This window comes from Benincasa hispida, chromosome 2, assembly GCF_027475165.1.
Source record: "Benincasa hispida cultivar pf3 chromosome 2, pf3_genome.v1.1, whole genome shotgun sequence".
Lineage (NCBI taxonomy): Eukaryota > Viridiplantae > Streptophyta > Magnoliopsida > Cucurbitales > Cucurbitaceae > Benincasa > Benincasa hispida.
In genome coordinates this window covers 61,070,542-61,086,969 of record NC_143479.1, presented here as the reverse complement: position 1 = coordinate 61,086,969, position 16,428 = coordinate 61,070,542, and the positions used below count along the sequence as shown (strand labels likewise).

At 32.8% G+C, this 16,428-nt stretch overlaps 1 protein-coding gene and 1 pseudogene across 1 annotated transcript; both read right to left on the bottom strand.

Moving 5' to 3' along the window:
• Window positions 1-55: 55 nt before the first annotated feature.
• On the bottom strand, window positions 56-12,069 carry LOC120070829 (putative ABC transporter B family member 8). Its single transcript, XM_039022715.2, has 9 exons — window positions 10,874-12,069; window positions 10,712-10,766; window positions 10,042-10,220; window positions 8,944-9,401; window positions 5,059-5,599; window positions 4,799-4,978; window positions 2,459-3,727; window positions 1,964-2,370; window positions 56-737 (listed from the first exon to the last, which is right to left on the bottom strand). The coding sequence occupies exons 1-9, from the start codon at window positions 11,102-11,104 to the stop codon at window positions 380-382; spliced, it is 3,678 nt and encodes a 1,225-aa protein (XP_038878643.1). The 5' UTR covers window positions 11,105-12,069; the 3' UTR covers window positions 56-379.
• Window positions 12,070-13,143: 1,074 nt separating this feature from the next.
• On the bottom strand, window positions 13,144-14,621 carry LOC150038057 (uncharacterized; annotated as a pseudogene).
• Between the last annotated feature and the right edge of the window lie 1,807 nt (window positions 14,622-16,428).

Below are 16,428 nucleotides of genomic sequence, written 5' to 3'. Positions count from 1 at the left end.
ACAAGTCCAGAAGATCATCAAGATAAAGAAAAATATGCTTGGAGTAGACAAGTAGTAGATCTTGACCATACCAACATTTATAAAATTCCAGTGTAATAATGCTCTGTATCTGCCCCTAGCCTCTAGATTTTGCACTTGCATTCCCCTTTTCAGGCGTAGAAAGGAATTTGGACAAATACAATACGTTTCCAGACTATACTACCCAATTGGATAAACCCAAGTGAGTCAACCTACATTTATACCTCCAAATTGCCAATCAATATACAACATCTTAGCTCTGGTTATTTCATAACCTAAAGACCAATGCAGAGTCCTAAACGACCTCGTTCCACAAACATAAGAAGTAGAAAATTTAAGCACAACTGAAAACTCCGGAGGGTTAGGGCTGAATTTGGAGGTTAGCGAGATTAAAGAAAGCACCCCTTCGATTTTTGAGTTGTGCGTAGGATCCTTGCTCTACCACCTTTCCGTCTGCCACAAAAGCGATGGAATCGAGCTTCTTGATGGTGTTCAGCCGGTGGGCTACAACCAGGGTCGTCCTTCCTACCATAATCCGATCCAGTGCTTGTTGCACAACTTGCTCTGATTGAACATCCAGAGCACTGGTTGCCTCGTCTAGCAACAGAATTGTTGGGTCTCGAATTATGGCTCTGGCTATTGCTACTCTCTGTTTCTGTCCTCCTGAGAGTTGCACCCCTCTTTCCCCGCATTCTGTCTCGTACCCATCTTTCAAAGACCTACAGCCACCATCTCCCAATAAAATAGATTTAGATTCATAACTCCTAGTATTCTCTGCAGTTTTCTTCATAAAATGACATGCTCATCTACCCATTCATATATTTTCTTACTCTCTCTAAGAGGCTTCTAACATCTCAGCAATTTTCTGTGTATGTCGTTTGTCAAAATTTTTCACTAAGATGCTTGTTTGTAAAATTATGGCAGCAAAATGATTCAATAGTTTCAATAATATCTGTTTTCTGGTGATCCATACTAGAACAGGCATGATCTGATTATGCCACAGGGGGACTTGTGTCGAGATCTGAATTTGACACAATTCAGAATTTCTACAATAATTAAGAGAACCAAAAAGTTCAAAAGGTAGAACCTCTTTATATGTCCCGATTCAAGTTATCATTTTCCATTATATCCTATATTCAAGCTATACTTGTATTGGTGGAGATTCAATTCATGAGTTTGAGGATCAAAACCCACCCAAAAGAAAGGGGTTGGGTTGAAACCATGATAATGAAAGATGGTGATGGATGAGGAATAAAACCATATTTCTGACAGAAGAGGTAGAAAATTCTAGACAATGCAATATGGTCCATAAGCTTGGTTGAGGAATAAAAACATGTTTAAAACATGAGGCAGAAAAAAAAAAATTCTAGACAGTGCAATATGGTCCATAAAATTTTAAAATCCATTTATTTAGCTGTTATACTTGAAAAAGTTTTTACTAGATTTCAAACTTTTGAAGTTATATTCTTTTAGTTCCAACACTTACAAAATTTTGAACAGTTTGTCGACTTCTTGAATTTTTAATTTTGTGTCAATAAGTCACTATCAGTTATATAATATGAAACACTGACATAGCACGTTGTTTTCAAACACATCAATAAAACATTGTTTCCAAGTGCAAATTCAAATTGTAATCCTTGAATAATATAGCAAGAAATCATTTGTTACAAAATTAAAAGTCAAAAACACTTACTAAAATTTTTTCGAAGTACAGTGAATAAAAACTCATAAGTTGGATATTCAAATACAGAAACTAAATGAAGAAACTTGAAACCTTAGACCCAAAATCTGTGTCTACTTCCTTTTGATTTTTGTAGTATGTTTTTCACCATTCTTGCATACACATTTAAATTCCTCGCCATCTTTTTTACACAAAAACAAAATGAAACAAAGAAATGGCAGTCGAAGTATGTCCAAACCATTAGGAAAAGAAAAGAAGACTTACGAGATAAATTCATGGGCATTGGCAGCTCTGGCTGCATCGACAAGCTCATTCTCAGAAGCATCAAGCTTCCCAAAGAGGATATTTTCGCGTATGGTGCCGGAAAAAATCACGGGATCTTGGCTGACGAGGGCCACATGCTTCCTGTACCATTGAAGATCCATTTCTCTGATATCCACACCATCCACTTTCACCCATCCCTTTACCACATCATAGAACCTCAGTATTAGTCCGATCACAGTTGATTTTCCACACCCACTTTTCCCAACTAGCCCAACGCTAGTCCCTGCCTTCACTTCCAAGCTGAACTGACGCAATATCATGTTATTTGGCCTGCTTGGATACCAAAAATCCACTTTCTTCAACTCTATGTTCCCTGTTATCTTTTCCATCTTGCTCATTCTCCCATCCTACCAATTCAAACAATGTTCAAACAAAGTTTAAGCTTTGACAAGGTTGAAGATAAAAGTTCTTATATTAACATGAGTGTTCACTTACCTTAGATGGGTCGGAAATGAGTGATTTTCGGTCGAGAATCTCGAACACTGATGCAACGGCTGCTGAGCCTTTTGCTAAATCTGTTGTCATGCTGCCAGCTTCGGCAATTACTTTGCCAGTGCTTACTAAGATGAAGAAAGTCTTAAACACATCCCCTGCAGATATTTCACCTTTTTGCACGAGTGTTCCACCGAACCAGAAATCCAATGCCCATGACATGAATGTTAGGCACTGAGCAGATCCCATTCCAATCCCTGCATACCAGGATTTCTTTCTAGCTTCATTTCTTGGTGCTTCTTGGGCTTTGTCGAAGATTTGAAGGACTTTTCCAATGCTGCTGAAGGATGTTACTATTCTATGGTTATACACTGCTTCTACAGCAATTTGTGTGCTCTGATTCTGTGCCTTGATGAAGTTTGTGGAAATGCTTGAGAGGAGGACTTTTCGTGTGTAGAAGCAAAGAATCGTGAGTGGCTGGACAGCTATCATTACAATGGCGAGCTTCCATGCCACTGCTAGACCAAGGATCATTGCTATGGTCACAGCTGAAATGGTTTGAACTAATAGAGAAACTCTGTCTGCTACAAGGGATTTGACTAAGGAAGCCTCATTGCTCAATCTTGAGCACAAAGCTCCACTGGAATTTTGCTCCTTGTCAAACCAAGCAGTTTCAAATGTCAAGATCTTCTCAAGTGTCCTCAAGCGAATTCTTTTCGTCAAGTGCTCCCCCATATACGCAAAATTGTAATGTTGAACGAGGTTCAAAATAATGGAAACCAGAGATAATGAACAGAAAATCAAGGAATATGTCCTGATTCGAGCTTGCATTTCGTAATGGCTTTGAGCAAAGAAGGCTGATATCATACCTCCAACGGTAAGTGCATATATTGGTTGCACTGCCCCAAAAGCTATAGCTGACAAACTTCCAGTAAGAGCTTGCTTCCATTCTGGAGAGTTCATAGATAGAAGACGAGTAAAGGAAGGTGGCTTGGGAGAAGTTGATTGAGGGATCTCAATAGGCAGTGGTGATTTTGCAAAGAAAGCTGGACTTGATTTAGCACTGCTTCTTCCAACTGAAGAGGTATGTATGTCTATATTTTGTTCAACATCATCATAGCTTGAAAGTCGTTGCAATTTCGCTAGTTTTGCATAGTGGCCATTTTTACGGTTGATAAGATCATTGTGGGAACCAATTTCAACTATACAACCACCATTTACAACAGCTATAACGTCTGCATTTCTGATTGTAGAGAGCTTATGTGCAACCACCTGATCATTCAATCAAAGAACCAAAAACCAATTTAACTCAAAGTTGCAGAACTACCATTTTCTTTAAAGGTTAAATCACAAGTTTTGTCCCTTAACTTTAGGATTGTATATAATAAATCCCAGTACTTAAGTTTCTAACGTGTCCATAAACTTTTATAAAGTGTGTCTAACTAAGTTTTTAACAAGTGTTTTTAGTTCAAACTTACAGTCTAATAGATCCAGGTTGGTCTAATATTTATACCACTAAATGCCTAAACTTAACCCCAAAATCACCTCGTAGTCTATGAACAATAAGGTCAATAGTAAGTGCTAAAGTGTCAAAGTTCACATAGGCCTACCATTATACAAGAAAAATTTCTAGTACTACGGGAGTATCATACTCCATTTGTTCACACCATAAATTTATTTTCATAAACACTAGTGAACCCTACATTAGTATCAATGAACTCTACCTTACTTTTAAAAGCATGCTAATGTGACACATAATAAATGACGATTCCATACTACCATAATATACAAAAATTTCCTCTATTACTCGGGGAAAATTTCTAGTATCATGGGAGTATTATACTCTTTTTGTTCATACCATAAATTTATCTTTATAAACACTAGTGGGCCCACATTATTATCAATGAACTCTACATTATTTTTAAAAGCATGTTGATGTGACGCACAATAAGCAGCGGTTCCATAATCCCATAGTATAGAAAATTTTCCTCTATTACACATAAAAATTTATAGTACTATGGAGTATCATACTCCCTCTATTCACACCATAAATCTATAATCATAAACACAATTGGATCCCACATTAATATTAGTGAACTCTACCTTATTTTAAAAACATGCTAAAGTGACACACAATAAATGATGGTTCCATCTCCATGATATAGGAAAATTTCCTCTATTACACATAAAATTGAAAGTTCACGGACGTATTATTAAGAACGTTTTAAAGTAGAAGGGGACTTGTTAGACAAACTTGTAAGCTACCTTTTATTTAATGAATGTAAATAGTAATAGTAAGCATAGCAAAGGAAATGAAAGTTTAAGTAGCCCAAGTTGGCTCACCAGGGTGGTTCTTCCCAGTGAAGCCTGATCAAGTGCATTTTGGACCAGTGCTTCTGATTCAGAGTCAAGAGCACTAGTAGCTTCATCAAGCAGTAGTATTGCAGGATTCTTAACAATAGCCCTAGCTATGGCGATCCTCTGCTTTTGCCCACCAGATAGAAGTGCCCCTCTTTCTCCAACCTAGATTACACAGAATCATCCATTTCATTCACCATTTTCCACAAAACATCATGAATGGAATGAGTTATAACACAACAAACCTTCGTCTCATAGCCTTCAGGAAGCTGTGTAATGAAACTATGAGCATTGGCAGCCATAGCAGCAGCCATAACCTCCTCCATGGAAGCATCAAGCTTCCCAAACAAAATATTCTCCTTAATCGAAGTGCCAAACAAGGCATGATCCTGACTAACAAGACCCATTTTGGATCTAATCCATTTAAGCTGCAATGCCTTGATATCGACGCCATCGATCTTCAAAACTCCATCAACAGGATCGTAAAATCGCTGCAGAAGAGCGATGACGGTGGACTTGCCGCTGCCGCTAGGGCCGACGAGGGCTAGGGTTTTGCCGGGGTCGAGTTTGAGATTGAAATCCTTGAGGACGAATGAATCAGGGCGTGAAGGATATGCGAATGTGATGTGATCAAATTCAATTTGGGGTTGGAGATTATCGAGAACAAGCCCCTTTGAATCTTCTCCGTCGATCAATGGAGTTCGATCGATGATATGAAATATTCGAGATGCTGCAACTGAGGCTTCTGTCAAATGCTTCAAGTCTGGAAGTGCCACTCCTAGAGACCTGCATTACATACAACTTCTTGTTATTTAACGTTAATTCTATACTAATCAATCATTACTTACTAATTCATATGTACCTCAATTGATATATAGTAGAGGTATTAAAAAAAATTGATGGCCGAAAAATCCGGTCAATCTAATCGATTTCATATGTTAATCATCCACAAGTTTGTGATTCCAATCTATCGTTCCTATTGTTCATAAAAGAAAACTAATATTGATCAACTCAATAATAATAATAATAATAATATATAAATATATACTTCTTCCTTTGTTTCCTTTATATGCATATTTGCATGGATACACACAATATTTTCTATAAAATCTTATATCATCAAAAGGCAAAGGAAGGAGGAGTCTTTGCATATAAATCACTAGAGGTGTATATAAAGATATTGAAAAATCGATTTGATCGATCGAATCGAGTCGATCGAAGATAGGTCATGGTAGGTTCTTTCATAAAAAACCGACATCCCCTAGCAAACCAACTGACCATGATGTATACTTTTTTTTTTAAAAAAAATCTGCTTCTATTTCTTATCATACTACACCTTTCCTCTCCATATTCCCGGTTTAATCTTCATCTCCTTTCTCCTTTCCCATTTCCACCGCCATCATTACTTCTTCTTTGCTCTCCCTTCCACAATTTCCCTCAATAGTTTCTTGTTGGAAAAAGTAGATTCGACTTTCTCTGATCTGACTATGGGAAAAAGAAGAAGTAGTAGAAGAAGAAGAGAGAGAAAAAAGAAAAAGAAAACGACAAAACCCATTGACCGGTGGTCGACTGCTAGCCAAATTTTCTGGTCGGTTTTCAGTATCGATTTTCTGCCAAAACCGACACCAATCGATCAATGTATACCCCTCTAATGGAAATACTTTTTCTTTTGTCTTAAATAAATTGAAAGAGAAAATGCATTTTAATTGTTAAAATTTTATTATTCACCCCAAATGATGTACATATTTTAAAAGAAAATGATAGACGTTTAGGGCAAGGAGTTGGTTATTATAGTTGGATTATAATAGTTTGTGTTTAGGGTGTAGATTATTTTGATTCGGGTTATAATAGTATGTGTTTGAGGTATAAACTGTTTTAGTTTGATAAAGAAATAGTAGACATTGTAGCAAACAATAAAAAATGATGAATGTAAATAATAAAAACGATGATAAATAGTAAATACAGTAGTAAATAGAGATTTTGAAATAATATTACCCGTAATTAATTGAAAAATACAAAATAGTATTTACACAAAAGATAATTATTATAGTCTTAGAATTGTTTTTATCCTAATCACATACTTAATACATACATACATATATGTGTGTATATATATATATATATATATATATATAATATTTATGTGGACATTAAAAATCAAATGTAAAGAATAGATAGCAAAGTGGCTGAATTGTCATATTATGAACAATAGGACTAAATCAAATCAATTGTCAAAATTTCCCCCGTCAATATGACGTATCTATTCTAGCTTTTGCGTGGGAGAACAATAATGAACATATTTTGAATTTATTTCACAAAAAAAAAAATCATTTGAATTAACTAATTTTCAAAAACAAAATAAGTTTTTAAATTTTTTTCGTTCAAGTTTTCGTTTTGATTTTGAAAACACTCCTAAACTTTAGATAACAAAACATAAAAACTAATAGATGAAAGTTGTATTTCTTAACTTAATTTTCAAAAACCAAATAATTATCAAACGATTTTTTTTTGTTGTTATTTAATAAGAAAGTTCATATCAACCCATTTTAACATTTTTCAAAAGCTTAATTAAAAATAATTATATGACACAAAATCTTAAAAAAAACTTTTTGAAAATTATAGAAAAAACTAAATTTATTTTAAAAATTTACCTTAAAGCGCCAACATAGGAACTACTCTTGCTTACATCAAATTTCACATAAAAATTCACTAAATTCTTCTTAAAATATCCAAAAAGAAAGAAAAAAAAATAAAGCTTAGGATAGAACAAAGGATCACAAAGGGAAATTGCATTCTTATTTAAATTAAAAAAAAAACTAAAGGAAAAGGAAAAGGAAAAGTCATTATTTGAAAATGACTAATCCTAATTTTCCTTTCCTTAAAGTTGTCACATCTATAACTTTTTCCAAATTCAAGATCGGTACATTCCATCACCAACACAATCTATGTTGTTGCAAACTTTATAAGGTCTTTGAATAAATTCTTAAAATTTCAATTTTCTATTCATTAGTTCTATGAATTTTTAATAGGATTGTTTTTAATTATAGAAAAATAAACTAAAATATTTACGAATAATAACAAAATATCACGATCTATCCATGAACACAAATATACTGTGATATTTTGCTATTATTTATAATTATTTTTAGTAGTTTTGTCATTTAAAATAATTTTCCTTTCTAATATTGTGCCTAATAGGTCATTAACCTATTTGATTTTTTTAATTCACAAATCGATTAACACATAATTTCAAAAGTTTAAGCTTCAATTATTGGACTCAAAATATGAATTTATGGGTTGCACCAAATTTTCATGCATCTTTTTCAATTATAAAGGAAAAAAATGTAAAAATAATCATTTTTGAAAAAGATAGTTTGTCATTGGATATTTGGTGGGCTGCACAAAGATGGCTGCAGCCTGAAATACACTCAAGTATTTTTTTTTTAATCAAATATGTAAGGTGCTACCTAATATGCAATTAAAATTTCAAGAACTAATTAAACATTAAAAAAAGTTTAAGAATCTGTTAAACACAAAATTAAAAGTTTTTAAAAATTCTATTAGACAATTTTAAAAATTCATGGATCAAAAACACAAATTTAAAAGTTCAACAACTAAGGTATCATTTGATTTTTTATTTTTAATTTTTGAAAATTAAGTTTATAAATACTATTTCCACCTCTAAATTTCTTACTTAGTTATCTAGTTTTTACCAATATTTTTTAAAAACCAAGCTAAGTGTATATATATATTAAAAACTTGTTTTTGTTTTAGAAATTTGGTTAAAAATTTATTCTTTTACTTAAGAAAATTGTAAAACAATGTAAGAACTTGAGTATCAAAGAGGGCCAACTTGTGTAATTTAACTAAAACCCAAAAAACTAAATGGTTACGAAACAGAACCTAAATTTGTGTAATTCGAGCTAAAATTATATCGACAATAAAAACATATAGATGATCATGAACACAACATCCGAACTTCAAAAACTTCCTAACAAAGAGACTAATACTGCAAAGTTCAAGAACTAAACTCGTAACCGGGCGAATACAAGGGAAAGATGAAATATTTTTTATGGGGAAAATAAAAAAGTAGATAGATAGATATATAAAGAGAGAGTTTATATACATACAGGCCAGCCAAAATGAAGGAGATACCAGCTGCATAGATTTTGCCACCACTTTCTCCTTTATACATCACCAATCTGCTACCATACCAAGCAATCAAACCCCATATTGCAAAAGCAAGTCCTGAGCTTCCCACAGCCAAACCTTTTGCTATTCCTTGCTTTATTCCAACCTTTGTTGTTCTCTCCAATATCCTTTTGTAATTCTCTAAAACTCTCTTCTCTGCTGTGAATGCATATATTGTTTTTATTGAGCTCAGTGCTTGTTCTACTATGCCATTTGCTTTCCCATACTCTTTATGTCTCTTGTTTGTTACATGTACTAAGTATTTCCCATATGTTACTCCTGGGATTACTAGTAATATCATGGATGGAAATGCTACCAGGGCTAATCTCCATGAAAAGTAAGCCGAAAACGCTAGTCCCGATAAGAATACCGTCGAGTTCATTATAAATAACGGGACCTGAACAATATGACGACATTCTAATAAATCATTAAAGAGTATATTTACTTCGTTTATAGACCAGCATGAGAGAAACATAGGGCAAAGTTACAAAAAAGGTGGCTAATTAACTCTAACGCACTAATGCAATTGATGAAGAGAGGTAATTTGTAATTAAAAAAACTTCGATATGTTTGTTTGGAATGACTTTCTAATTGGGTAGTGAGAGAAAAAAAACTAATTCACTTATCTTGTGATATCTTACAATTTGTTGATAAACACTTAACCGTTTTTTGTGTTAACTTTAGGTTTTTAGTGTGTATAAGCATAGAGTTACATTCCAAGGCCAATTGGGGATGAGAATAGTAAATTGTATATCTTATAAGAATCATAAGGTCTCTTTATTCTTCTGATGTGAATCATCCTCAATATACCCTTTTAAGATGGAGGTTCAAATTTCAAATTTTTTTGGACGGGACGCCTGTTTGAGCATTATTAAATAAATACATAAGATTTCATCTAAGAAGTAACTGACAATAAGATGAGTAACTCAAGTATTTAATATTGTGAAATTTCTTTATCTTTTTTACGTGAGATGCCTAACAACGTAAAAGAAAGTTCCAAAAACCATGGGAAATTAAGAAGAAATTAAGGATGGTACCTTTTCACTTAGAACTTCTTGTAAGAGAGAAGTGCCTTTGGAAATACTATTGACAACCTCAGAAGTGGTTGCGTCTTGTGAATCAAAAAACCCTACTTCTTGTCTCAAGACTGCTTCCAAATATTTGTGTCTAATCTTCAATACTTGTCTCTCACTAGTTTTACTCCAACAGTATCCTTCTGCAAATTCAAAAAAATCAATCAAGTAGACATATATATAAACCCTAAAAACCCTTTTCATAATAATTCTCTCTCAAATGGGGTTTGTTTCTTGTCAGTCCAATTTATATATATATAATTAATTAATTAATCTGGCCTTCCTCAACATTATTCCATACCTTCATACATTTGAAAATACACCAAAAATTTTTCTTACAAATGTAGCCTTTAGAGAATGTGGGATTCAAATTTTGGATCAACAATGTTCAATAATCTTTTAACTTGTTATAAAAGCGACAATCAAAGAAAAATCGAAAAACATAAACAGTAGAGAAATCGACACAAAGATTTACGTGGTTCACTAATAGTATATTAGTTACGCTACAAGCTGAGGAAGAGAGTAAAAAAATATTAGCGAGATTCCATGTTTTTTCATTCAAAAATTAGATAACAGATTCAATGCATTTCAGTGTAACGCCGAGGGAAAACAAGAGTTTTGAAAGTATAGTTACCCATGAAAGCCAGAACCATTACAGCTAACCCCAAGTAGGCAAAGTATAAGCTGCACTGTTAGAAATCAAAGAGAAGAAAGAAAGAAAAAAGAAAGTATAAGAATATTATGAAATAAGTAATGATAAAAGGTATATAAGTTTGGATTAAATTTCAATACTAACCTTCTTGACATTATCCATGAAATTTTGTTGAATTTGACCATTTCCCAAACTATTCATAAGGCTGCTAGCAAAAACCAACAAACAATTTGTAGACATTCCATCTCCAATTGCTCCAATTGTACCAAAAAACATTAGCAAAATATCAACCCAATCAGCATATCTAAATATCACACCAAATGATGATTTTTTCTCTCTTCTCATCATCTCTTCCTTTTCATTTCTTGAACCCATCTCTGCCAAACTCACTTCCTAATTAATTCAATGGTGGAAAATGAAAGAACACAATAATACATTTTATATATAAATTGATTTTTCTATACTTGTAAATATGAGCATGAGCTTTATGTGGGGTTTTCTTTTGTTTTCAAAGTTTATATCTTTTTTTTTTTTCCTTTAATTTTTTTAATGGATGATTTTTGGTGGGGTTTTGTTAATTCAACTTTTAGTACACTTTTTTTGGGATTAAACAAATTAAGATGAGTGGTGGGTCAATTGTCCAATAATAATTAATAGTGACCACTTTTTGTTCTCTTTCTTAGCTTTATACATTTGGGTTTTTTTATTTGGTTTCTTTAATTTCATAATGCTGATTAGTGATTACAAATCTGCCTTTTTATGTAAAAACAGTGTAAGCATTATTTTTCTATTTTGTTCAACAATATATAATAATTGTTCAATAATTTCAAAGAAAAAGCTTTCAAGATGACATATAGTTGAGAATTTAAATGAACTCTATGATTCTTTTAGCTCTTAGAAAATTATATGTTGATAATTTTTGCTAGTGATTGAGTATGTAACCCAACAAATTTTGTATTCAATAATGATAATTTTGAAAATTTTATAAATATTACTACTATATATAACTTCTTTTATTTTGTTATCTACTTTATAATTAATTAAAAATTCAAATATTTTATAAAGGAATTTAAACCATAGTAAAAATATATATATATGCATGTCATAAACTAAAAACTAAAAATGAATATTCGTTTAATAACCAATATATTTTTTTATTTTTAGAAATAATGTTTATTTTCTCACAATTTTTTTTTATCAAGTTTTTGCGTTCCTTTAAAACACATTTTATATTCTAACCCAAATTTAAAAATTAAACTAAGTTTTAAAAACAATGTTTTCCCCCCAAATTTTGGCATAATTTTTTAAAACATTTTAGAAAGTAAAGAGATAAAAGCAAACAACTATATATATATGGAGAAATAGGTGTTTTAAGTTTAATTTTTTTTAAGAAAATATAAAAAAAAAAGAAAAAGAAAATTCAAAAATTTCAAAAATTTCAAAAATGGAAACTATTTACATAAAACAATAAAATTTGTAATCTTCTTTAATAGATGTTGATAGAAGTCTATTAATCTCTATTAGTGATAGAGAGCTTTATCTATAAATATTTTTCTAAAAAAAGAATTATATGTTAAAATAAAATTAAAAAAATTACATTAGGCCGTACCGAATCAATCTCTCTGCAAAATCACAGTGGGAAAAGAATTGAAGTTGAACATGAATAATTTTAGATTGAACAAAATAACTTTAGAGTAATATTAATAATGGGTAATAGAATAAAATTGTTAAAGAACATATAAAAGGAAAAGAATAAGAACAAAGTTAGAGTAATTGGATTACAAAGCAATCTATATGTCTCAATATTTTGTTACATTATTTTTGTTGAATTTTAATGTCACATTGGTTATGTCTCTTTTGTCTGGTGCTTGCTTGGTCCTTTCCTCTAGAGTCTACAATTAAGGTTAAAATTAAAAGTTTGGTATAACTTTTCCTAGAGTAATTTTTTAGAAAAAGTAAAGTATTTTTTTTAAAATTATTAGTGTTAAATAAATGTTAATTATACAATGGTATTTCAAAACACTAATAATCTTTTTTTAAAAAAAGATATTTGCATTTCTTTAATGTAATGGAAAATGGTTTTATATTTTTTTTTAATTTGTCCCAATCAAATCAACACTTTGTCCCATGATAATAATGTCGTCTTTGTGACTTATTCAAGAAAATTTATGGTTAAACTTTTCAAAATATAAAAAAAATAAATAAAAAAAAAAAACAAGATTCCTTCTATGATCAAGGAGACATGATACTTTTCTCATAAAATATTGTCTATGGACGTTTGGCGTGTAGAGCTAAGTTGAGTCGAGTTGATAATTATTGTCTGAGAAGTTAAATTATCAATTTTTTTGTATTTGAGATGTAGAATTGAATTGAGTTGGTAATTATATTGTCTGTGTTTAGGATGTTGAGTTGAGTCATAAAGTCTGTATCTGAGGTGCATAGTTGAATTTGGGTTCCTATAGAGAAAAAAAATATGTTATGTAATTGAGTGATAAAAAAATTGAATATAAAATTTTGTGTTTAGTATATGAATACTTTGTGTAGAATTTTTTTATGGTTAAGAATGGAAAAAAATGGATTTTTTTGTCTTAAAAAAGTTAAGAAATTATATGTATAGTTGAAAATTAAAATCAATAATAGCAAAAAAAAATAAAAAAAAATCCAAGACAAATCACTGTTCCCTGGGGTTGGCTTTAGGCCTTTCCTACGCAGCTTAGGTGGAAGGTGAAGAAGGCTCCATTTCGGAGAGGCTTGAGCCATCAGTGAGATACCACTCTGGAAGAGTTAGAATTCTAACCTTGTGTCAGGACCTACGGGCCAAGGGACAGTCTCAAGTAGAGAGTTTCTATGGGGCGTAGGTCTCCCAAAAGGTAACAGAGGCGTGCAAAGGTTTCCTCAAGCCAGATGGAGATTAGCCCTCAAATGCAAAGGCAGAAGGGAGCTTGACTGTAAGACCCACTTGTTGAACAAGGACAAAAGTCGGCCTTAGTGATCCGAAGGTGTCGAGTGGAAGGATCATCGCTCAACGGATAAAAGTTACTTTAGGGATAATAGGCTGATCTTCCCCAAGAGCTCACATCGATGGGAAGGTTTGGCACCTCGATGTCGGCTCTTCACCACCTGGGGCTGTAGTACGTTCCAAGGGTTGTGCTGGTCGCCCATTAAAGTGGTACATGAGCTGGGTTCAGAACATCGTGAGATAGTTCGGTCCATATCCGGTGTGGGCATTAGAGTATTAAAATGACCTTTCCCTAGTACAAGAGGACCGGGAAGGACGCACCTCTGGTGTACCAGTTATCGTGCCCATGATAAACGTTAGGTAGCCAAGTACGAAACGAATAACTACTGAAAGCATCTAAGTAGTAAGCCCACCCCAAGATGAGTGCTCTCCTATTCCGACTTCCCTAGAGCCTCTGGTAGCACAGTCGAGAGAACGATGGGTTCTCTGCCCTTACGGGGATGGAGTGACAGAAGTTTTGAGAATTCAAGAGAAGGTCACGACGAGATGAGTCGTTTATCATCACGATAGATGTTAAATGGAAGTGTAGTGATGTATGTAGCTGAGGCATCCTAACAGACCGGTAGACTTGAACCTTGTTCCTACATGACCCAATCAATTCAATTAGGCACTCGCCATCTATTTTCATTGTTCAACTCTTTGACAACATGAAAAAACCATTGTTCAACTCTTTGACAACATGAAAAAACCAAAAAAAGTTATGCCCTCCCTCTTTATCTATCCAAGGGATGGAAGGGTAGAGGCTTTTGGTGTCCTCTTCCGTAAAAAACTAGGGCCTACAATCATTAGCCAATATGCTTTTCTCTCATGCCTTTCTTTGTTCATGGTTCAATATTTTGGTGTCCTAGACGTAGAGGAACCACACCAATCCATCTCGAACTTGGTGGTTAAACTCTACTGCGGTAATGAATAATGATACTGTATGAGAGGTCCCACGGAAAAATAGCTCGGCACTAGGATGATAAAAATCTTAACACCTCTAATTCTGATTACTTTTCAATATCAATATGGAAAAAAATGAAAAATAAAAAGGTTGTCTTATTCAAAACCCTTTCTCTCCCACTTTTCTCTCTCACTTCACACCTTGGAACGCATCGGTTTTTATACTGGAACTCTTACTTTCGCTACTATTTCCACCTTCACCACAAATATAACTATAAATGTAACTGTCACTGTAATTGTGACCACCACTTAAAATGTAACTATCAATACAGATTTGAGCCTGAAGATAACTGTCAATGCAACTATTAATGTGATTATTCCAACTATATTCAGTATCATACATGTAACGACCATAGTAGAAATCATCACTTTTAGATACATTATTTTGATAAGTAAAGTTCTGAAAACTATAAAAAGAATTTTCTAGTTCACTTACAAAAGAAAGATCATTGTCAATCTCCAACATGCATTTTTTTGCATTGGACTTTTTCATTAACTGCTATAAATATAAGTTAGTCTACCATATATATATTTTTTTTTACAGAAAGAAAGGGAAATGGTTCCATGTGTTATGATTCATTCTTTTGATTCGAATCTCACAACACTACCAAAGTGTTTCAAAGAAGGGTTATCCTGACGTAGGTATGCTTCTGACCTAGATCAACCTAAGTTAAATGGAATCTCTATCGTCCTGCTTCTGCTTAAAGAAAAAAGTATGAAACTTCATATACCTTAAAGTTGTTCATAAGATAGGATGAAAGATAATTTTTTTTGAGGTTCTGATGCTCATTATGCCTAGCATTGAATAGACTGGGTATTCACCTTATCAATATCTCAAATAAATGATGGATTTTTTAATGCCTAAATGGGGCACTCGATTTGGACCGAACTTTTTGTCACGCTACTGTTCTCTTGTTTTGTTCCCTAAAAGTAATAGAGTAAGACATCGATTTCTCAATAAGATCAACTTTTTTTTATTACATGATGTACTTCTCTGAAAAACATTGGCGTGCGTGTAAACGAGGTGCTCTACCAACTGAGCTATAGCCCTTGTGCTTGTGATACATATCTTATCATGTAGATAATTTCTTGTCAAGATGAATATTCTATGATCTATTTTGTTGATTTGTTTCATTGGTATTGCTTATCAATAATATTAGATTTATAATCTATCGATGTGACATGATAGGGCCCATTTGTTTTTTTTTTGTGATGATAAATGACCTACTTAATTTAGTGGTTAGAGTATCGCTTTTATACGACGGGAGTCATTGGTTCAAATCCAATAGTAGGTAGAACTTATTAGATACCACAGAAGCAATGGTATCTAATAAGTTTTTCTAGTCAACTTTGTTCTAGTGATTTTCTATCATTTCCATCCCACTCTATATTTATCTATATTTATTTCATTTTTTAATTGTAATTCTTTTTTCCATGAAAATTTCATTTCACTTGATTATTTATACCCATTAACTAAGTAAGCCATTGATAGCCTCTACTCGTGTCCTAGCTCGTCTGAGAGCTAAATTTTCCTCGATTGTTTATCTCTTGCCCTAAGCTTTCCTCAAGTTAGCTTATGCTATTTTAAGAGTTTGTTAAGCTTCTGTTGAGCTTCTTGTGGATCAATATCACTAGCCTTCTCCGCATCTTCACATATTCTTAGAAAATTGAGACCCAAAAAATCCAATGAAAAATCCTACAGATCTAACATACTTGGAAAATTAAAACCCAGAAATTC

What these genes read in the sequence shown, in the direction of transcription:
- LOC120070829 (XM_039022715.2), bottom strand. Translation starts at nt 11,104, where the DNA reads ATGGGTTCAAGAAATGAAAAGGAAGAGATGATGAGAAGAGAGAAAAAA. An exon ending in AAGAAGTTCTAAGTGAAAAG is followed by an intron (nt 9,402 to 10,041) that starts GTACCATCCTTA and finishes CATATTGTTCAG; the next exon opens with GTCCCGTTATTTATAATGAA. An exon ending in TCATTTCCGACCCATCTAAG is followed by an intron (nt 2,371 to 2,458) that starts GTAAGTGAACAC and finishes TTGAATTGGTAG; the next exon opens with GATGGGAGAATGAGCAAGAT.